This window comes from Diplotaxodon limnothrissa, linkage group LG18 (assembly GCF_057381915.1).
Source record: "Diplotaxodon limnothrissa isolate DT_005_m linkage group LG18, D_limnothrissa_male_GT1.1, whole genome shotgun sequence".
Classification (NCBI taxonomy): domain Eukaryota; kingdom Metazoa; phylum Chordata; class Actinopteri; order Cichliformes; family Cichlidae; genus Diplotaxodon; species Diplotaxodon limnothrissa.
Genome location: NC_140613.1, coordinates 13,044,295 through 13,068,366, shown reverse-complemented (window position 1 = coordinate 13,068,366; position 24,072 = coordinate 13,044,295). Strand labels below are relative to the sequence as shown.

The 24,072-nt window shown below is 39.4% G+C and overlaps 1 protein-coding gene across 1 annotated transcript; it reads left to right on the top strand.

Annotated features, from left to right (window-relative positions):
* The first annotated feature begins 10,834 nt into the window (after nucleotides 1-10,834).
* On the top strand, nucleotides 10,835-23,186 carry LOC146613214 (uncharacterized). Its single transcript, XM_085377748.1, has 3 exons — nucleotides 10,835-18,189; nucleotides 22,412-22,548; nucleotides 23,125-23,186. Exons 1-3 carry the CDS (start codon nucleotides 10,835-10,837, stop codon nucleotides 23,184-23,186), a joined length of 7,554 nt encoding a protein of 2,517 aa, XP_085233874.1.
* Nucleotides 23,187-24,072: the final 886 nt, after the last annotated feature.

Below are 24,072 nucleotides of genomic sequence, written 5' to 3'. Positions count from 1 at the left end.
TGAAAGATTGAGGGGGAAAAAGTGTTTCCAGCCTGATCTGCGCAGCAAGGCCTGGTTTCTGAGAGAAAAGCAGGATAAATCCTGATTAGGGTCTATCCGAGCGTTTCTCCACTTGCCAAGGTGACGTGGAAGTGATGAAAGCTTGTTTATATCACTTATTAAGAGGACATGGATTATAATAAAACCCTTAGGTTCTGACTGTGTTCAATCGTAAATGAACAATAGTCTTGGAGTCATATCTTGATGCTTTGCAAACACTCTGTCACGATATTATTCTTAAATCGCTTCAGTAACACGTGCTGTTAACAGTGTTTAATGAGTCTAAATTCCACGGGACTTGCGGCAGAATCAGCAAACAAAAAATGTAAAAAGCAGGTGATGAGGGTCAGAAACAGTCAGAAGTTTAGGATACATGTTGTAAAGATAAAGTCACAAACAGCTAAAAGTAGAAACTAAAACTGGTGGGTTGGGAGGGAAAGGGAATGGATGGATAAAGAGCAGGGAACTGAGGGCATCTAGTGGACAGCGGGAGAACTGCAGATTATAGTCGCCGTTGTGAGGATGTCAAACATCCATCCATGAACCACGGCAGACCTTCTGAATTATGAGACACACGTGTCGCACATGTTTGAGTATTTTTAACAGCGGCTCTCCTTTTAGGTTCTAGATGTAAGTAGGAACAGCTGTCCGTGGAATCAGCAGTGGTCTGACAAAACAATGATGGTTTGAATTGTACAATGACCCACGGCTCTTTGTTTTACTTTGCTCCAGTCCGCTGTACAGTTTTGCAAGATAGGACAAGAACTTTTTCTCTCACATTTTCTCTAAACACTTCATAACACTGCATTTCTGAATGAATGGAAGAGCTCACAGGCGATATTTTTATTACCAAAATCATCAGGCTACATGATAAAAGAAGTCAAACATACATACATATTATATTTGTGGATGTGCCAATACAGCAGAGATACTTAAATAACTCAGAATTTGTTAAAGAAAATGATAGTAGATAAATAAACTTAATTCAGGCCTATACAATTTTTAATATCATTAAGAGACCCAACGCACCAGTCAAATGAACACAGATTCCTGTTTAGAAATGCCTGACATTCCTGACTAAAGTTTGTATAATAGATCATTTTTCCATGTTACCTCAGGGTCATTTCTGATTATTAATTCAGTAGGAGAATCTATTAGAGTGGTCCAAGTGAACCACTCATTTCTTTGTACTATCATTTTGGGGGCTTTTTAGCATTTAATGTTATAGGACCATGAAGAATAACCAAGGGAAGATAATAAACAGCCAGAGCCATCTTTACTAACCTTATGGTGTATGGGGCACCGGCTCAAAATGGCATGCTTAATTATTGCATTTTAAACTAAGATGTACTATTTACTGTACTCATTGGAGAAAATCACTTGCACACTTTGTTTTGTTTTTTTTACAAAGGTTTAATTTCTCAGAAATTGTTTAAAGCCACTGTGAGGCAATTAAACATAAGAGAGTAGTGTGCAGTAATCCATTGTTATCTCAAAGTGATGGTTCATTTTGAAGTTGCTTCTTCCTTATTTTTCTATAAAAGTTGCTGATGCAGCAACAGGAGTCAAACATGTGGTCAAATCAGCACACAAACTGCAGGTACACAAAAACAGAAAAACACGTTCACTGCTGTGTGTACAAACTGAAAGGGAAGCAAAATTATTCTTCAGTATTTCTTAAAAAGAAGAAGAAGATGACAGGGAAGAAAAATCAAGATATACATAAAATACACACCTACTAATTGAAGTTTTTGTAACTTGGGGCTTCTGTTCGGCTGTGCTTTGTAATTGTGCCCTTTCTCTCTTTGTGAATCTGCTGAATTGTGAAAAATAAAGTTGTTGGGTTTTTTTTTCCTTTTTTCCTTAAAAGGTTTTTGTTTTCTCCAGAAATATTACAGTCTCCCACGTTGTTGTGGAGGAAACTTTTCCGTTTCTCCTTTACAAATGTTGCTTCAGTTCATCGAGGTTTATAGTCTATCACTTATGCACAGCTCTCTACAGGTCCCACCATGGCATTTCAGTCAGGTTGAAGTCTGGACTTTGACTGGGTCATTAAAACCCACTGATTCTTTTTTTTTCCAGCATAGTACAAATGAAGCACAAAGTGTTACATCATGTCAATGTTTTTATTTACTTTATAAAGTTGTTTTCTTTTGCTTGTGCAGCTTTCCAGCTGCCTTGTTCCTGTGCAGCACTCAGCTCTGTCGTCAGGTCCCGTATCCTCCTGAAATAGGGCAGATGTGATCAGGTGATGGAGAACAACTGCCTCGCCTGAAACCACACCCTGAACCCACTGCTCCACCCCTCCCCTACAGCTGAGCCACAAACCACACCCTGCCACATTCAGCCATTTTGTTCTTTTACTGTTGTGCTTGGGATCTTCATCCTCTTGCATGATTTTATTTTGGCCAGCCTTTAGCTGTTGGATAGATGGCCTGACATTTGACTTTAAGATACTTTGATATACAGAGGAGTTGATGGTTGACTCGGTGACTGCAAGATGCCTAAGTTCTGTGGCTTCAAACAGAAACCAAAATCATCAATCCTCTACCACTTTGCTTGACATGTTCTGAAACCCTGTGTTCTGTTTTCGTCAAACATGGGGCTGTGAATTTGCTGGGACATCTAATCTTGGGAAGACTGTAAGATAATATTAAGCCAAGCTAAGGCAACTTTATTTAAAAACCACTGATCAAACAGCTGAACCTGAAGCAGCAGTTTGGTGTTGAAAGTATTTGTTTGTGTGATGCATTCAGGCGTGATTTAACAAACCTCAAAACCTTCTGTGATTATGGAAGTGCTCACACTTGGTGATGGTTAATTAATCAGCAGCACCTAGCTATTTACCCTCTTAATTCCTATGAAGACACCAATGGTGTACTTAGTTTTTCGCAGTACTGCACAAAGTCATGTAAAAAAACATTATTTTTCACATGACTGTAAATTTCTGGTATTTCTGTGTTACAAAAGCTGTATCCAAACATCAATATTTAGTTCACACTGAATTTGAAGTCAGTCTCAGAGCATCGGCACATGTTATACTAAATACAGCAGTAGATCAATATGTAGTATTTTTTACGTATTGTGGAAAGATGATGGTAAAGTCAAATAAATTTGACTAAACTGACATTTTCAGTCAAAGAAAAAGTTAAGAAAAAGCTGCAAATTTCAAATAGTTGTTACGCCTGACATTTACTACTGATGTGTCTGCTTTATTTTACTGATGGCAAGATAACCTCAGTGGCATTGACATTATTTAAACATGATTTCAGTGCATAAGGTTTAAAATATAACATTTGTAAAATAAATCAATAAATAAAAAAACACAAACAGTGTACATTTCATAACAGCTTTACTAATAATGATCACCAAAACGATTGCCTGACTCTGCACATTAAACCCATAGAGCTCCTTTTATGGATGGTCAGCATAAATACTGTCTTTGGTCAGTTGACTCTTCTCCCTTCTTGAAGGAATGCACCTGAATAGGTTGCAAGTTCCCCTGACCTTGAGTTTGTCATACCTCCTGTTCCTGAGTTTGTTCCTGAGTCAGCTAGCTGGTTTCCTGTTTCTATGTCTGAATATCTTTCTGTTCCTGAGACCATCCCTTGGTCAGGTAACTGATTTCCTGTTTCTGAGTCAAAATATGTGGATGACCTTTCAGTTCCTGAAAATATCTATGGATCAGCTAACCAATTTCCTCTTTCTGAATGATCATACAATCTTTCTGTTCCCCCATGTATCCTGAAACTGTTAGTGAATCTGGGTAATCTGGCGTTTCTTTGAAGCAGCAACAGACTGTCATTATTTTATCAGATGTCTTTCCTGATACCAAGTCTGAGTCTAAGGCATTCTGTCCTGAGTCTGTTCTGCCATGTGCATCCTGATCCTGAGTCAGCCAATGAAGTCTATCCCCTAGAGTTGTTTGACATCTACAGTCAACCTCCATCAATCTAGACAGTCATTGCCATAGACTCGCAGACCAAGGACCTTATGTCTGCCAGCTTCACTTGGATCTAACTGGTTTCCAGCTGGTCTTGCTCTCAGGCCTTAGCCTATCTATGTTTTCCCTTCAGCTTCACTGTAAAGATCAACTGAGATAATTTCTGAGGTGCCTTGTCCACCTTCTACTCGGCTTTTACAAGAATTCTTCAGGTTTTAGTCCTTGTGGACAACCTTATACTCAGGCCTATCGTCACAGTTGTTTCCCCTGTTTTCTCTGTTTCTATATGCCTGCATGTCAGAATTAAAATTAGAATATGTATGTATGTATGGGTGACTTGATTTAATTTTTCAGCAATTTGAGTTATTTCTCTTTAGATGTTTGCCTTCACTTATAATTTCTTTTATCAACCCACTAGAAACTGTCTAGTTGTGAATAAGCCATTTGATCATTTTGTTTCTTACTGGAAGTCTCGGGCTACAAGTTTGAAGAAGCCAAATAAACCTCCATAGTAGATTTCTAACTTTATCTGGTATATCTGGTCAATTCAATAAATGAATTGAAGGATGCATACAACTTTCTTTTTTTTTTTTTTTTTTTTTTTTTAAATGACATCAGAAACAGCAGTATGCGACATTACGTGATGGCAGAGCTTCAGTTCATCCTTTGTCATTTTTTTTTTTTTTTTTTTTAATAAATAGGACAGGGGGAATGAATGAGAGAGAGAGGGGGAGAGAAAGAAAGAAAACCAAAGAGGAGAAGAGACGGTGAGAAGGGGGGGGAAGAGAGAGAAAAAAAAAAAGAACTCCTGGGTCACCTGTATGGAGAAAAAAAAAAAAAACAAACAAACAAAAAAAACAAACAGAGGAGACAGCAAACAACAAAGAGCAACATAATAATAGAGAAAACAAAGCACCATCACAATAAACTAGCTAGTCATAGATATCAATATTTACTAAATAATAAACGATATTGTGCAGCACGCAAGATAGACAGCGCACAGTGTGCTTTGAGGCAGCAGCCAAGAAAGCTTTAGTCCGTGTCTGTGAATACCCATGTGTGCATACCTGTGTGGATCAGCATGCTTGCATTCCAAAGGTTTCTCCATGTAATGATCTGCTAGGGAGTGTGGGGGGGCCATAGCCCCGTCCTCCAGGGTGTGAAGCGGGTATGGAGGAGATCAAAACTCCAGACATCCAGAGGCCCCCAGAACACAAGAGACCATGGAAGACCAACAGAGGGGCAGCCGCGCCACTGTCCCAGTAAGAGCTGAGGAGAGTCCCAGATGAGGGCTCGCCCAGCAGCCGCGGAGCAGAAGTCAGGGGGAGTTGCAGTGACGCGCCCGTGAGCTCCGCCGGCCCCCAGCTGCGCCTGAGTGACCGAGCCCTAGGCCGAGAGGCCGGGGGCACCCCACCTCCAAAGGGGCCCGAGCGAGCCCCAGGCCCCAGGCCCCGACAAGCAGCCGCCAAGGAGTGAGCCAGACACAAAGAACCACCAACACACCGACACCTGAGGGAGTCCGCCACCGGCAGGGGAAGTGGTGGTGGGTGGAGATAGGCCTCCAAACCTTGGAGGGCCTGAGGTGTCCCCAGAGAGGTGGCGCCTGACACCCAACCTGACATATAGACACAGACATACAGGCACACACAGACACAAACATCCATTCCCACCCTCATGCTCTCATATGCACTCACTCCACACTCAACCAACGTGGAGACAGACATAAAGAGACGCTGTACACACAATCACACTCCCCAAGCGTACTCTACAAACCGGGTCTAGGTACCCTTGCCCCTGGAGGGGGGAATTGCACCCAGACCCAGGTGGTGTTACCCTTTTCCCTGCGGTGGGGAGAGGCAGACCACCCCGACTCCGCAGCAGCAGGGAGGCCCCACACCCCAGACCGCAGTCGGACGGCCAACTCCTCCTACTAGCCCTCCCGCTCCAGCAGGCCGCAGAGAATGGGGGTGGGAGAAGACTCCAAACCTCCCTCCACCCGCTCATTGTAGTGTTGATGCATATGTGTTCTAAGGTGCAATTAAAACCCAGGAGGGCATGGAGCTACCTGCCAAGGAGCAGCAGGTAAGCGCATAGTCCCTCCTGCTAACCCTCAATGACTAAGTGTATTTAAAATTGAGAGGTGGGCAACGACGTCAGGGGTGAGGTATACACCCTGATGGTGATTTGGACTCCGTGATTGTGCCCACCCCCAAGATCCTATATGTATGTGTAATGAGAGTGTGAATAATGTGAATGTCTAAGTTGTGGGATAAAATTGAGGCAGAGGCAGCCAGAAGGGGACGGGGGGGGGGGGTAGCCTCCTCTGCACCCTGGTGACATACCCCCACTCCAAGGCCCTGCATGTGTGGGTGGTTGTGGAGGAGCGGGAAGAGGGAGGCAGCTGGAGATGGGGAGGGAAGGAAGGGAGGGGCAGGTAACCCCTCCCTGGGGGCCAGCTGCATGGATGCATACAACTTTCTATGTCGTGAAATACCTGGCTATATCGTATGAATTTAGATTGCACAAACATGCACCAAAAAAAAAGACAAGATGGAGTGTAACTGGAACTGGAGACATCACACACTCATAGCTAATTAGGCAAAGAAAGGTTTGTAACTTAAAAATTGATGGAAGTTTTTTTCGTTCTGTGTTAAGGCTATAACATAGGTAATAGGTAATGTCTATATCTCTGTCTAAATAATGTCTAAAACTCTGAAAGAGTAATATGAGCCAATTTATTGTTAGATTTTATACTTGTTTCCTACTCTTTTCTCTACAGATGCTGCAGGTCTAGCAAAGTTTTGCCAGGGGGGCCAGGTAGGGCATTAACAGGGAAAGGGGGGCACAAAGAAATACTTTTCTTTCTTATTCTCATTTAAAATGTCTCGTTTTTAATAAATAATTATCTGAATCTTATAACCAAAGTTTTTATTTGATGTGAAATGTATAGAAATCATACATATACCAACAAGACAGTGTACATCACTGTCACAACAGCGTTTGTTTTCATTCAAAGGCTTTATGGCTTTTCCTATAATACCTGGTAGGCCGGTCTCTAGTCAAAATGCCTGGGCCGATTTTTTGTCCCAGTCCAGCCCCGGGCACAACACACAGTGAATTAATCTGAGAAGGTGCAATACAAAACAAATTTCCCACTTGTGGGACTAATAAAGGTTATCTTATCTTATCTTAAAAAAATAGATGGCCGGGCCAGCGGTGCAAATCGCAAATTTCCTCCCATAGACACATTAGTTGACACATTATTTGTCCCATATTGGCTTCTTAATGACAGTATCTTAGCTAACAACCCCAACTACCAGATTCATCTTGTAATTGGCTAAAAATCACTTAACCTACCGGTGAGACGGACATTGTTAGCTGGCAGTCGAAGTTTGCAGAACTACGAACGCAGCTGGAATCCACAGCTGTACGTGTTCATGGAGCTTGCATTTTCACCTGCTGGACATCATTACCTGACAAGGTTAACTGTCTTCAGAATATTGCAGGGATATTATTTACAGTATTTGGCTCTACAGATTTTTTTCTCATACGGAGAGTGTCCTCAGGTAGCCGTCTGAATGCTGGGAGACGTGTGTCTCTGAGTGGGAGACCAGAGATCACATTAACATGTGTATCTCTGTATTAACAAACATGCCGTATTGGTTCAGTTTATTTTTTCTTATCATTGTTGTGAGGAGACCATTTGGAGACCATTTGGATTTTCTGTTGTTTGCTGTTATAGGGTTCTTGTTATGGATAAAAAGTGCCTCTTTTTTTAAAAAAAAAATAGCTGATAACTATTCGCTGATAGCTGCCAGCATCTGTGAACAAATATAATTCTATAAAGTTGTTCTATATAGCGTGTAACTGCTAATATAGAGTGCTATTAAATTTATTGCTAATGCAATCAAATGGCACATTGACTTGGCACTCATCATCAGAAAGGTTGCCGACCCCTGGACTGCAGAAAGACCATCTTTAGGGAAAATGTTATTATCTCAGTTTTTTTATGCCACATGTACATCAGGGTACTAATCGTGAAATATTGGATGAAACCTTTACACCACAAGAAGACAATGTGCTCATTGCAGTGCTGATTCTTATAATGAATTATTTGTGCAATATAGCCTCAGAAGCAAAACTTCCTACTTCTAATACCTTTGAATGTCATTATTTATGCTCGTGACATGCGGATATGCAGCGGCAACTATAGAATTTTTCAAATATGATGGCATTGAAAGACTAGCAACCAGTCAGGAGAGAAGGACTGAGATGCCAAGAAAATTCAGAAATTTCAAAATTTCTGAAAATTCATTCAGAAATAAATGGAGCATTAAAAACTAGCTAAGTAAAAAAAGAGGCCATGGTTTTCATGTGTTTTGTATTTGTATTGATCAACTCTTGTAAAACATTTGGACCGTTTACTTAAGCAGTCGTTGCAATATTACCGTGTAAAAATACTCTATTACAAGTAAACTCAGAGACAACCCTTTAGACACGCCCCTGTCCTTCACTCTTATATCACTGGCAGCTTCAGCTGTGAGCCTTAAGGTCAGTTTCACTTCTCTAGATGTTGTGGGGCTGATTGTTTCTTCCTCTCTGAAGATCAAGGTAATGTAAAAGTTTTACATTTTGTATACATTTTTCTGAATTGCTAAGACACTAATATATTACACTAACAGTGTAAATAATCATTTTTCAATCATAAACATTAACATTTTATTTTATTTTATTATGTCAATAACAGAAGAAGGACAATGTGTATTATACGAATGTTTAAGTACAAACAGAATGAGGTCCATTTCTTTTTTCCTATCATATTTTTGAGGAATTTAAGAGACACATGATGCTGAAAATAGTTGAGCTACTGTGCTTTTTAGTGTGCAGTCAATGTTCCCTCAGTGATAGAAACAAAAATACACTACAGTCCTTATAGTATGATATGTTATTGTGACTGGTTGTGTGCATGATCTGAAACTACTGTGTGTTTTGTGAATGTAGTTAGGAGTTTGAGAATTAATTTTTGTGTTAGTATAGCAGAGATTAATTTTCTGACATTCCAACTTTATAGACACCTTATACTGTATGGCACAGGTGTCGAACTCCAGGCCTCGAGGGCTGGTGTCCTGCAGGTTTTAGATGTGTCCTTGATCCAAGACAGCTGATTTAAATGGCTAAATGACCTCCTCAACATGTCTTGAAGTTCTCCAGAAGCCTGGTAATGAACTAATCATTTGATTCAGGTGTGTTGACCCTGGGTGAGATCTAAAACCTGCAGGACACCGGCCCTCGAGGCCTGGAGTTTGACACCCCTGCGTATAAAGACGGTATAAACAGTATAGTGTTAGGGTAAGGTATAGACCAGGGGTCGGCAACCTGCGGCTCCGGAGCCGCATGCGGCTCTTTAGTCGTTATAGTGCGGCTCCTCGTGGTTTGGGAAAATAAATTAGAAGTATTTAGCTGAAGTGTATTTTATTTATGTTAGTTCTTTAAAAAAAAAGAAAAAAAGAAAAAAAAACTTGTACTTCTAAATTGGAAGTTTATTGTGATATTGAAATATAAAAATAAAATTATATTTTATTATTTTTTCATTGCTCCAAATAAGCATCACACTCGCGGAAGCCAGTGTACCCGCCGAAACGCCGTGCATTTATCGAGACTATGATCTATGTCTATGATCTCACTGGTTCAGGTCTATGCAGAACGGCAGTGGGAACAGAGCCTCTCCTTGGTCCCTCACTTGATGGTGACTTGTGCTATTGGCTTGAAGTTAGCCTCCAGTGTTGTACGCCACATCCCCATTGAGTTCCTGTATCCTCTTGTATAGTTATAGGCATTCCAGGATCCAGGTGTGGGACATCGGGTCATAGGCCTTCTTGTAATGGCTATGATGCCTGATAGGAGCTTCCATGTGGTACTGAGGCAGGTTATTGGCTTGTAGTTGGAAGGGACCGGTCCCTTCTGGCAGTCCTCGAGGATCAGGACTGTCCGGCCTTCGGTTAGCCATTCCAGGTGTCTCTCATTGACCAGCAGCTGGTTCATCAGTGCTGCCAGACACTTGTGGAGTGCAGTCAGCTTCTTCAGCCAGTAGGCGTGAACCATATGAACCTTTCTTTGATATCTCCCACTGTGATTGTTACTGGGTCCTGTTCAGGGAGGTTGCTGTGGTCTTCTCTTAGCTCCACCAACTGCTGTTATGGGTTGCATCCTTCTCCTATATGCTCCTCCTCCAGCCTTGGTGGTGTTGTTCTCATATTGTTCCCCTGCCACTGAGAGTACATCTTGGATGTTTCTGTGAAGAACAGATGGTTTATTCTCCTGCCCTTTATCTCTTTGGTGTACCTCTTCAAGCACCTGGACAAGGCTGTGAGTTTCCAAGGCAGTTTTCAAGTCCTCCGGTATGGACAGCTTGCTGTACTTATTAGGCACCTTCTTCATCGCACCTCATATACATATATGTATATAAACTGCTGGGCATTTTTTGCTTAACAGGCATGTAAGTGGAATGTATATGTATGTTTACTTACGTTCTATGTATTATAAATGAATACATTTTTGTATTTTTAATTTATTATATGTTTAACTGTTTCTTCAGTGCCATCATGGCTTGTTGTACATTAGTGGTAAAGAAATCTGAATTTTTAAAATTAATTATTATGTACTTTAATATTTATAATTATCTACTTTATTTATTTATTTTGTGAGCTATAATAATAGTCAGCACAACTTTATGGATTATGGATAAGTTGTTATATAATTAAGTCATTGAATTTTTATTTATTTATTGGCTTTTCAGAAGAATGCTGGGCACGTTTGACAGCCACTGACTAATTGCTGACTAAATCATCAAAAATGGGGAATGCACCATCAGAAAGTAACATGGGCAGCAACCTGAGATGCTGTAAATGTTATAATGGCCTGCCTCCGTGCATGAGCTTCAACAACCTTTCTCAAAATACTATTTATGGACGATATGTATATGTGTTCAACGGAGGTCAATATTACAGACCAGTTGGTCAGGATAATGCGTACGAGTGTAGAAGTTGCTTTGACCAATGGGGGAGAAGCGAAGCGGAGAGGCAGGAGAGACAGAGGAGAGAGGAAGAACAGAGAAGAGAACAGGAGAGGCAAAGGAGAGAGGAAGAACAGAGAAGAGAACAGGAGAGGCAAAGGAGAGAAGAGGACAAAAGAAGAAAAAAATTCAATGAAACTCTGGAAAGTTCCTACCAACGAGCTAAAGAGCAGTTTGAGAAACAGGTGAGAGGGCACATTTCACAGGAATGTGAGTCCAAGCGAGATGTTCTAATAAAGCATCTGCATAAGTCTGAAGCCAACTATGAATCAATCAGTGACAGTGACGAGCTTCTTGAACTCCTCTCGGTGAAATGCAGTCTCCCAGTTATAAATCTCAGTCTGACTCAGCTCACAGGTGATCAGCTCAGTGAGATCCTTTCAGTCCTGGACAAACTTCTGTTTGATGAGTGGATCAGTGCTCCTCCATCCATCAGCACTCTGCAGCACACTCAGGTGTTCATCACAGAGCTCTGTGCTCTGTCTCTGGAAATATCTGAAGAAGTTTCCCTACAAACCATCTCCAATCATATGCAGTCCCATTTGGGATCCATCAGCCAATCAGCAAGTGGTGTTTTTGAGAGTTTCCTCTTGACTCAAGCCCTGTATCTGAACCTGATGCATGTTTTCAATGACCGTGACAGATCTGATAATGATGCTGTCCTCATAGCCAAACAATGGGCAGAATATGAGATTTCCACTGAAAACCTCTTTGTAATTGAATTCCTGAGCACCCTTACATCATCACTGCAGAGTGCAGTTGGAAGAGCCTCTGTGTTCACTTTAAAGATGGAAATCCAGTGTTTAAAGCTTCTCTTATCCACACTCACAGATCTAAATGGAAAAGAAGCCCACTCAAAATCCACTGAAATGCTCCTCAAACTTGTGCAAAGAAACCAATGGACTCCAATGGAAGCAGTCACTCTGCTTAATGCACTGTCACAGAAATATGCGGATGATGATTCCATAACTCAAATCCTTACCTTGGTACGAGTGTATGACATACCACCAGACTGGATAGATGACTGTGGACACTCTCTAATCCAGCTCCTTGAATCTGCTGCTCCTGAGCGATTTTGTCAGGATTTCCAAAAGACTCTAAGAGGAAATGATGAGAACAGTGTAACTGCAGTTCTAGCAGAAGTAAAGATGTTGTGGAATTTGGATGACTCTGTCATTGATATGATAAAAAACATTAACACTGGTGTCCTGAAATATACAGAAAATGTACCAAAAGAAGAAACTTTTATGAAAGATTCATTTAAATGTGAATCTTTGAATGCAGACAACATACAGAAATGTCTGTGTCAGCTCTGCAAAGCAGTGTTTAATATAAAAGGCTGGTGGCCCACAGTGAGGCAGATGGTGCGGTGGTGTGGACTGGTGCTGACTCTGAAAAGTGGAGTGGTACAACTGGTTGGTGTGGAAGAAGACCCATGTGTTACAGCCATGTTTGCAGCCATGCAAGTCTGCATGGGAAACAAATTGGACATTGTGCTGAGCTCTGATGTTCACTCAGAGGAGCAAACAAAGGAGTGGTCTGACTTCTACAAGCACCTTAACATTTCACTTAACACAAACGTGAAGAAGACTGACCCATCATTCCAGGATGTCTATGAAGCAGACATTGTTTATGGTACAATGGATGATTTTGTGTCAGATTATGTTCAACGTGGCATAGAGGCAATGGAAACGGGGCATACACCGTTTAGTCGTGGATTTATTATTGAAAAACAAAGTCTCAGTGTTCTGCATGCTCTGGAACTTTCAAGACTCAAAGACGATGACTCCCTGGTGTTTGCTGCGGAGGTCCTGCAGAACCTCATGAGTAAATTTCACAGTGAAGATGTGGAACTGAGACATATCTTTATTAAGGCCCTTTTTCAGGTCCTCCATTGTAACCTAAATGAAGACACAATCACTGACACAAAAATCATCACCGTCTCAAAGAAAATCACAGGGAAGGAATTGCTTTCTAATGAGATCTTTATTTTGACCTTTCTGGAAAATCTCTTGCAAGTGTTTGCTAGAGAAACAGAAGCTGTTAAAAACATGACAGATCCTGCAGGCAAATGGTGTTTGGAGAATTTATTTGCCTGTGTGGAACAATTCCAAGACTTAGACAAAGAAACCAAAGAAGTCTTCAAGATGGTTTCAAATCTTGGGGAACAAAGACTTTGGTCACCAGTAGAGGTCTTAAACCTTCTTGGAGCATTAACTGATAACCACCATGATGACGGCTGTATTTCCATCATGAAGATTTTACATTTGATGGAAACATATCAGGTTTCCTCTAAGTGGAAAGATGAAAACAACAAATCTCTCACTGAGCTCATAGATTCATGCACAACTAAGAATCTGATCCAGCATCTAGAAAAGAGCCTTAGAGGTGAGAAAAAAAGAAACATTGAAAACCTTTTCTGTGAAATACAGCAGATGAAAGTCATTGATAAACAAACACTGAGTACATCAGACAACATAGTAACTCATGTAACAAACCTAATCAAAACTGGTGAAATTAAAAGGCACACATGTGATGTGGAACATGTTAGGTCTCTGTGTCAAAGCAAAGAAACTGAGGACCTTCAGGAAGTCCTTGCAGTCTTATGCAATGCTGTACACCTCCACAAAGCTGAAAGGAAGTGGTTTCCCAGGGCAACTCAGATGATAAGCTGGTGCCTGTTGGCCCTGTCTGACACTGGGAAGCTCCTGGAGATGGGAACTGGAGAAGGGAAGTCTTGTGTCATAGCGATGTTTGCCGTGCTGCGTGTGCTTAGAGGTGAAAAGGTGGATGTGGTGTCCAACTCCTCTGTGTTATGCCAAAGAGATGCTAAAGAATGGGCCAAATTTTACAAATACTTTGGCATTACAGTCGACACAAACACAAATAAAAATGAGGATAAAGATCAGAAAGAATGCTATCAGAAGGACGTGGTCTATGGAACCATTGAAGCCTTTGCTGCTGATCACCTTCGCCAAATATTTGAGATGAAGGATGTGAGGGCTGATCGTAACTTTCAGTGCATCATTATCGATGAAGTGGACTCACTGCTGCTAGATCAAGGAGTGCAGCTGACATACCTGTCCAGCCCCATGGTCTCCATGCAGCACCTGAACATTATTCTCACCATGATCTGGAGCCACGTCAGTCAGTATGGCTTCCTATCTACAGGACATCAGACATTTGTAAGAGGTCCTCCTGCTTCATTCTTCAAGGCTATCTATGACTCAATGAACACAGAAGACACTGAAATTAGTGATCCAATGGACATTTTAACTATTGCTGAAGAATCCAACATTGTGCCAAAAGGATTTTCAGAAGATATCTACAAGAGTGAAAACCATGAAATTCTCAGTAAACTGAAAACAGTGAGTCAGGATGCTATGGTTGACTTTTTCAAAGAAATTGAGGACTATGTCCCCTATGGCTTTACTGTTTACACGCTAGATGACAAGGGACTGCTCTGTCTTCAAAAGTGCAGTCCATACAATGACCGGGACATCCCAGAGCTTTCATTTCTTGTGCTGGAGGAAGGATTGTGTTGTCCTCTCTATGAGTCAGAAGAAGTTCTCATCAAGCCCATTGCAGAATTGATCTCTGAGAGGATTCAGTACACCCCATGTGAAAACAATAAAGACAAAATCAGCATTCCTGGATACTTGAAGACTCTGGTGGAGAAGAAAGTCTCAGTGTGGGTTCAGAATGCCTTTCTGGCAATGTTACTGAAAGAAGGACGAGAATATGTCGTAGAAAATGACAACATCTGTCCAGTGGACTTCAGATCCACTGGTATTGTTGAACTGAATAAGAAATGGGGGGATGGTCTGCAGCAGTTTGTGGAGGTTAAACACCAAGTCAAACTGAGCACAATTTCAACAGTGACAAACTACATTTCCAACATCTCCTTTTTTGAGAAATACCAGGGGAAAATATACGGAACAACAGGAACACTGGGGAGCAAAGCAGACATTCAGTTTTTGCAGGACCTGTATCCAAATCTCTCTGTGTGCAAAATACCAACATTCAGCAGGAAGAAGTTATTTGAGGTCAAAGGTACTCTGAAAAAAACAGCTGAAGAATGGAAATCTGAAATAAAAGATGTGGTCATGGCTCAGATTTCCCCAAATTCATACAGAGAAGGAAGAGCAGCGTTGGTGATCTGTGAAACTATAAACAAAGCCAAAGAGATCTACGAAGAGCTGAAGAGCAGCATCCCAAATAAAAAATTGATTCTCTACTGCCGCAGTGACAGAGACAGTTTGAGTAAAATAGACAAGGAGCTTCATCCTGGTGATGTCATTGTTGCCACAAACCTTGCCGGCCGTGGCACAGACATAAAAGTGTCCCCAAAGGTGAACAATAATGGAGGGTTATTTGTGATCCTCTCCTTCCTTTCTGAGAACACAAGAGTGGAACTCCAGGCTTTTGGACGAACTGCACGCAAAGGTAAACCTGGATCTGCTCAGATAATCATTTCCACTGAACACCTGCAGCCATCTTTTCACACAATGTCCTCTCTGGAGGAAGCCAAGAGCACAAGAGACAGACTTGCAGCAGAAAAGATAAGTTACATGATGAACGATGTTGCTGAGATGAAACTGCGGGAGGACCTGTTTTCAGAATACTGTGAAACACTTCAAGATATTTATGACACCACTGATGGAGACGAGGAAAGAGCTGTTGTTGCCATCATGAATGAGTTCTGGGGGATTTGGCTGCAAACTAAATCAGAAGAAATTGATCAGTTGAAGAGAAATGAACTGCAAGAGAGTCTGAAAGCTGATTTGTCAAAGGCAAAAAGTCAGTCTGAAAGTCAGACTTCACCAAGTTCCAGCATTTATCACTACATCAAGTTTGGAAATGTTGCACTGGATGAAAAAAAGTGGGACACCGCAGCCATAATGTTTGAAAAAGCCACGACAGAGGATAAAAGCTGGGCAGCTGTAGCTTTTTACACTCGTGCATACTGCACTATACAACAGGCGGAAGGAGATTACCTCACCAAGGCAATAGATGATCTAATGAAGGCACAGGAATCTCTGAAGTTTCTCAGTGAAGAATCACTAGTCTGCCTTCAGTTTGTAACAATGTCCTCTGCATACTCAGCCAACAGCAACCCAACCAGTCTGGAAAAACAGTTATCAACCAAGTGCAACGTTCTAAGTTACTTTGACAAAAACATTACTGAGGCCATCAAAAAGTTGGATAAAATAAAACAGCAGAATCCAGTGGTAAAAAAATCCCCTATTTTCTGCTTGGTATCAGGGGCTGATAAAGATCTCCAAGTTGAAGTCTATACCCTCTATAATAGAGGTCTGAGATATATATTTTCTGTGGAAGATGAGCCTCGTTTCTCATGGGAAGGTCTTCTAGTGACCTTTTTTGCAGTTTTACAGAATATTGGAGGATCATTGCTCACTGCATGTATGTTTCATAGATTGGCTCAAGTTGGCATGGGACTCATTACTGAAGAAAAAACAGACAGCACGAGTGAGTCTACGATGACAGGAGAAATCAGCTGGAAGTCATGGGCAACAGAAAAAGCCATTTCTCTTGGTGTATCTCTCGTTGGGTTTGGAGTTGGAAAGTTGGTCGCAAACAGCTTCAAATCTTCTGAAATATTACTCAAAGGAATGGGCAAAAAGATGAAGCCGATGCCAAAGTTTCTCTCCAGACAGGCTGAAGAAAATGTTAGTCCTGTGACAAATATGAAGAATGCAGAAATGACAATCATTACTAATGGTTTTGGGAATAAAGAAGAGAAAATACTGGCAGATATAGTAAACAGCATCAAATCTGATTTAAAAGAAAGGATTGTCCCCAGTGTGGAATCAAACATGGAAAAAGACCCCTTAGCTACATTAGTAGACTTCATCATTCTCTCACAAGCTGAGGATAAAAAGCAACTTCAAGATCTTCTGAACGATAAGAGCACAAAGAATAATCTCTTGGCCATTTTCAAAGAGTTAAGCAAAACTGCAGTGCAGCCATTCTATGCAGACCTCAGTTGGCAAAATAAACTGAATTCATCTCTCTCTAAAATAACTGAAAAAGCCAAATCACACACCAAAGACAATGCATCTGCAATTCTTACCACAATCCAAACTCGTTACATGGGCCGACTGACAGACAATACCATCAGTACAGTGCTCAGCCTCTCATATAAGTTTTTCTCAAATCTTCATGAACAGCTGAAAATATTTAAAGAAAAGAAAAGCAACGAGAATGTGAAAGTAAGTGATCTATCTGGAGAGGACATTAAACTTTTGAAAGACTTCAAGCAAGACTTAGCATCCACCATCAATACTTTATTGGCTAATGCTTTGGTAGAAGTCTTCGACCACAAGTTCTCTACTTACATTGTTTCTCATGTTCACGGTCAAATAAAAAGCAATATTGACCATCATATAATCATAAACAGCTTAAAGAGTGACAGGACAGAGAAAAAACTCAGAGCTGGGCAGAACAACATATACACCCCAAGAAAGCTGAATTCTAAACACAAACTTAAAGGAGAGGCAGGTCAGTGCTCACAATCACATGCTGAAAAGATCAAGAACTCCACGACTGCAGGTACCATCCTCGATATCAAAGTTCTGTCAGAAGCCACTGGCACTAAAGTTGTCATCCTAACAGAGGACAGCAATGGAAGACTTACCAAAATGCAGGAGCTGAGCCCAGACACTCGACCTGCCAATACAACTGTGACATTGATCTACAGACAAAAGAGTGACCAATACCCTGATGGCCATTATGATGTGCACATCAATAACCAGACAGTGATTATAGAGAGTGAGGGCAAGAGCTGTTTGTTTCATGCTTTGGCACGGGGTATGAAACCAGAAGGCAGCTCTGCCGAGATCGCTTTGAAAGCAGACTGCCTTCGATCTGTGGAGGCTGATGCTCTCCTCAGTAACCCAGGCCAATGGGAGCCTTTCCTCAAGCACAAAGAGTTGACTGAATCAATCAGGGGAGGGGACTGGTACGTGGCAGAAGTAGCTGCACCCAAAAAGGCCATAGAAGAAAGCAAAAGGTTACACCAGGAAGAGTTTGGAAAAGTAGAGTTATACCAAGAATGGCAAAAATATACAAAGAAAAACAAGGAACACAATCCTCAGCGTCCTCTACTGAACAGGTACAATCACATTTGATATGATACTAAATTACAGCTAAAATAAAAAATCTGTGCTTTATTTTTAATTGTTATGTTTTGCTCCCTGGTCTAGAGTTATGGATTTATTGTACATTTGTAAAGCAGGATTATAACATTTAATGAATGTGATTGGTGCATGACGCTGTTACACACAATACTTTGATTTGTGGCAAGATTTGACAAGATGGATGTGTTTTTTTTTCTTTCTTTTCTTTCCAGTAACAACAACTGAGAACAAGACTGGTGAACAATCAAACAATTCTTCCGCCTGTCTGATCATCATCAAGAGACCTCTCTATTATGATATGATACTTTTAATTCAGTTTTTTTTTTTTACTTTATTGAAGACAAAAATACAAAAAACCACACACATTTACCTCAATTTGGACATTGAGGCAATTTTTCAATTTAGTTTTAATTTAGATCTTTTGATTCTGTAGTAAAACATACATATTTAATACAGGTAAGACGGCATAAGAATCATACATACTGTTAGAAATCCTTAGTCCTAAATGCTGTTTAGGATTAGGTAAGGTAGGGCCGTTTGATTTCTTTCTAAAAGATTATTTTCAGACTTCAAACAAATTTTGACATGATCAGAAATCAGTAAAGTATAAAGGTCAAATATTCAATTCTAAGGTATTTCCAGACACCATAGCAAAGGATAGCATATTTTAGTCGACTGCATTATTAATCAGTCAGGAAAAAAGAAAGGTTAGCCTGTCTACATGTCCTTCTGTTGTCAGTTTCCAAGTATATTCCCAGTTACTGCCCTATAATGTAACTCTATCTAATATGTAATCTTTTTTCAACAAAAAAGTCATTTATTTTCGATGCAATTTGATTATTACATTGATTATATTGTTTTGCTTATTTACAAAACCAATTCCAAGTATTTGGGATTCTGTGTAAAATGGAAATAGAAACCAAATACAATGATTTGCAGATATTATAAGTTCATATATCTACATTTCAGCCTTGTGAATGCTGCCAATTCCATTATTGCTGCCTAATGGGGGAAAGATATCCAATTGTGATTTTTTGCTTTGATCACTGTACAATTTTTTTTCCAGACTCTGAATTTTTTAATGATGTTGGCATATCTTTCTAATTTTGGACATAGTTATATTGTTCTGAAATAGTTCCATAATTTAAAGGCAGTTTCTTGCAGATTGGTGAACCTCTACCCATCTTAACTTCTGAGATTTTCTTTTTTTTTAATACCCGGTCATGTTAGTGACCTGTTGTCAATTCATATAATTAGTTCCAAAATGTTGCTCCAGTTGTTTTAAGTTTAGTACCACCCTCTTGTTGTTCTTTCCCAACCTTTTTGAGACATGTTGCTACTATTAAATTCAAAATGAGCTAATATTTTTAATAAAATTCTGAACTATGTCTCAGTTTAAACATTTGATATATTTTTACATTTTATTAAGACCATTGCTTTCTTTTTGTATTTAATTTTCTAGCTTTTTAAAAAAAAATGGTTTGTAATCTGATGTATCTCTTCTGTGTGCAAGACTACTTAATTAATTTGATTGTTCAATAACATATAATCAAACAAAAGTATTAATCAATTGACTTATATGGAATTGTTTATATATGTGTCAACCAATAAATGGAAATTAAGTAATGATGTAATAACAAGAGATGATGTAATGTTCTTTATCAGCATCAGGCATTATCATTAAAGTGTTTCAAATTTATGTTGAAATCAAGACTTTAAACTAACTGCAAGTCTACTACATTATCAGAGAACGCTAAAATTGATATTTCTGAGGTTAAAAGTGATCTGTGCAATTACAAAACATATATATATATGTGTATATATATATATACATATAATATTTATTTGTCTTCATAAATCGAGCTTAAATTTACTGTGATCTCTGACTATGTAATATATGAAATCATTACATTTGAATTTGCAAATACACTTCATGAAAATGTGATTATTTATATTTTTATCTAAACATAATTTAGTCTTGTACTTTTCACATATTCTTTAAGGATATTGTAGTTTTGCAAAATCATCCTATAGACTGCTCTGCCAACCATCTGGCATTGACCAATCATGAGAGAAAAATGAATATTTCCTGACTGATCATCAGGGGTTCCTGTAGGTAGGCTGATGGCAGTTGCTAGGTAAATAATGGCTAAGGCCCCAGTGATGCATGTCTACAGACTAGTAGGAGACTCTTGACAACCCCCTGTTGCTAAGAAGAAACTGGTGTTTTACAACCACTGGCAAAAACCACCTTCGGATTTGTGACTTTGGTACCAACAAAGACAAACAAATACATGATCACACTGTCATCAGTATAGCAGAGACTGAAGTGTCCCAGAAGCTGCAGGCAGTCAGACTTAACCTTGGAGAAAGGTATCAGTACAGCTCATCAGTTCAACAAAATAATCAGAGAGTAATGTGGAAGAACAACAGACAACATAAAACATAAACTTCTGAAAAGTTAAGCCAAAGCTGAAGCGTCTTAAAGTTGCATTTCTATGGCTACCAGGGGGTGATATTTGTAGTTCTAGTCCTATATAAGTGACTAGTAAAATGGCTTTCTGACTGATTTCTAAACATTTTCCTAGTGAGTTTGTGTGCTCACATTTTGGGTCATATTGAATGCACTAAGGCCCAGTAGAATAATAAATAAATAAATAAATGCATAAATAAATAAATATCATTTTGAATTACTTTGAATGCAAAGCAAATCTAGTAGTCTGAAATAAGTATAACAGACCCAGTTTTACATGCCTATTTATCTTCTACATTGTCTCAGTCAATGAACTGTCACAGACATTAAACACTAAGATTGTGTAGATGTACTTACTGAACCAAGTGACACAGTTACAAAGAGCTTGGGTTGTCAGAAGAAGTCATGTAACACTCAACACATCTGACAAAATTTCAGAATAAACAGAATTCACAGAATAAATCAGAATTTAAAAGCGGCACTGACAAAATAATGATGATAAATAATCAGATTTCCTCCTCTAAACTGATGTAATCCAGCTAAAAGAAACGTAAAGTCTGTGGATTGTGCAGTATTATACACAAGTTACATAAATTCATGCATATTACCAAAGAGCGGCAGTAAAGATGGCCAAAGGTTTACAATAGTTAGTACGTGACAAGTGATGGAAACTGTGGCTTTGACTGTGGGTTTGTGTGAGCGTATATGAGCCAAGAGATGGCTGTTTGCTTTGTCTATTGCTGTTGCGTGAACTGCTATTTCCTCATTATTGTTCTGTAGACGTGGCTTATTGTGACACCAGTTTTATTCATCAACTATGGTTGAAAGCTTACATTCACATCACAGGAATAATTTAAGGGATTTTAATGATTTGTTTGAAGTGTTCTTTCTCCCGGTTAGAATGATTGCACAGAGTACATCTTTAATTCTGTGCACAGCCACAGAGAACTGTTGATGTTGTAACAGCAAACTGTACTTTGGCAAATACATGAACAGGTTAAACAGTCAGTAAGTACTGAAAGTCATTACTGCAGGCAAATCACCAGCATCAGTCAGATCAGATCAAAGCTCTGCAAATATACATTTATTACTGCAAGTCATCAAGGAAAGGTCTGATGGATCTTCCAGGAATAGTGATGTTGCTTTTAAGATTACTGATTGGTTAGTAGGCGGCAATACCTTCATCTTCATAGTACAGAAACAGTTGCATACTTTGATCTCTTCAGTTTGTTTACTTGTAAGTTTGTGAAAGTAGATGTGAACGGATTGTGGCTGCATATTCATAGGCTTTTTACGTGTTATGATACTAATTTAAAGGCTTGTAAACAGATCTTGTGATTGTTGAGATAGTATGGATAGCTGTTACATCCTGTCTTCAGTCTTTATGCTACATAATTAAGTTTGTAAGCTGTTTTTTTTAAAAAAAATATAGTATTCCATCTATCATCTAGGAAGAATATAACGAAGCATAATGAAATTAAACTCAACTCAATTTTTTTGTAAACCAAGATTAAAGGAGTGGTTTTCACTGTAGTAAAACCACAGCTGTCAATGTATTTGGGTCGCACCTCTTATGCACTCTTATTAATGTAAGTAAGTTTCGTGTTGATAATGACTTGCAGTTTCCTGTTAGTAAGAAAACACAGCTGGCAGTCTGTTATTGCCACATCTTTGTCCACAGCAGTTCTAGTGAGCATCAGCTTTCTGTTCGTTTCTTTTGTCAGCCATGGACAAAACTGTGCTGCTCCTGTTGTGCCTGCAGGTTGTTCTGCTCATCACTGCCTTTCCTTCAGACGCAGCTGGTCAAGTCGTAGTGAAAGGTCCAGATCAGGTAAAAAGATCCGCAACAGCAATCAAAAAGGTAGGGATACATACCTTTAATTATCTGTCTGAATTTACTACAAATTCCATATTATATTTTGTGGAGAGAGGAACTGAATGCCGCAGAAGAGAAAGCTCGCTGTTTTAGGTTGTATCAACAGACCTGGATCATGTGGCTGGCAAATGTGTTTGATTTTGAGTGTATTTCTACTTTTCCATTACAAAATTGGAACGTAGCATCATAATAGGTGTTTGTGCAGTTTTGTGCTCCCTTAAGTTCATTCCTTGTGTTTGGAAAGATTCATCAAAACTTCTAAATGAACAAGTAACTAAGAACTCGTTACTTGTACTTGTACATTTTCTCAGTTTAAACATTTGATCTGTTGTTTTATTAGATCAAATGTGGGATTGTGAGATTTGCAATTTATTGCCTTCTGTATTTATTTACTGTTTACACAGGATCACAATTTTTCAAACTCCTTGTGGACTTTGTATATTAATCTATAAATGTCATGACCATGATTTCTTTATACAGTAACAACATGTCTATACTTTATGTTGATTTTAATTTATCATCATTACATAAAAACGCAATGTTCATGTCATTTCATTATAGGTGGCAAACAGGACGGTCAACCCACCAAACCAAGAACAACAGAAGAGAAGGTGTTCCATTAGACGTGGAGGGTGCGGCCCAATGGTAAATTGTTTTGTTATTTACATTTTCTTTATTTCCTGCTGTTACAGAACAGCAACTTGATAAACACTGAATCATCTTGTGAATTATCCTTCTGTTTCCAAAGCTTTCTTATTACAGAAAACAATAATGGATTGCGAAGCCCATGTTTTTCTTTATAAAGAAAAAGCTGGTCCTGTTATTATGATCACTATTGAATTTATTTATTTATTTTAATTTCAAGCACATAGATATTTAAAGCTAAAGCAGAGCAAAGACTGTTTTATTTATTTCTCTCTCTGCAGGGCCAGTAGTTTACCCATCACACATCGCTGCGGCCAGAAACTCCTTCCTGCATTTTTCCATTGACCTGGGTGCTTCAATAATCTACGCATATAAACTATCACAACAACAGATTCTCTGCAAACATGTTGCAACATTGCAGTTGGTGCAGAAGTCACCTCGCATACATCAGACAGATGCAAAATTTGAACCAGCTCACTGGACTTCTCTGAGAAGTCAGAAATTAAACACAAACAACATTCAACCACTAAAACTAATTTTGGAAGTAAATATAAGGCGGAGTATTAGGGCCACATTAAGAAAATAAAATATTCTGATCAATTTGAGAATAAAGTCAAAATTTCACGATTAAAATCGAAAATCTATTTTGAGAAAAGCATCAAAATGTGGAGATTACTTTTGTTGTTTCAAGACAAACTGCCACGTTTCTTATACCTTTGTGTAGATGAGTTAGCCATTTCACATTACACGAATGCAACCATCTGCACCATCTTTTCAACATCCTTTTACATATCACCATAATATGTTTGTGTGCTAAAAAAGAAATCATTTCCTTCCTTGTTACTTAAGTCGATTCTGAAGTAC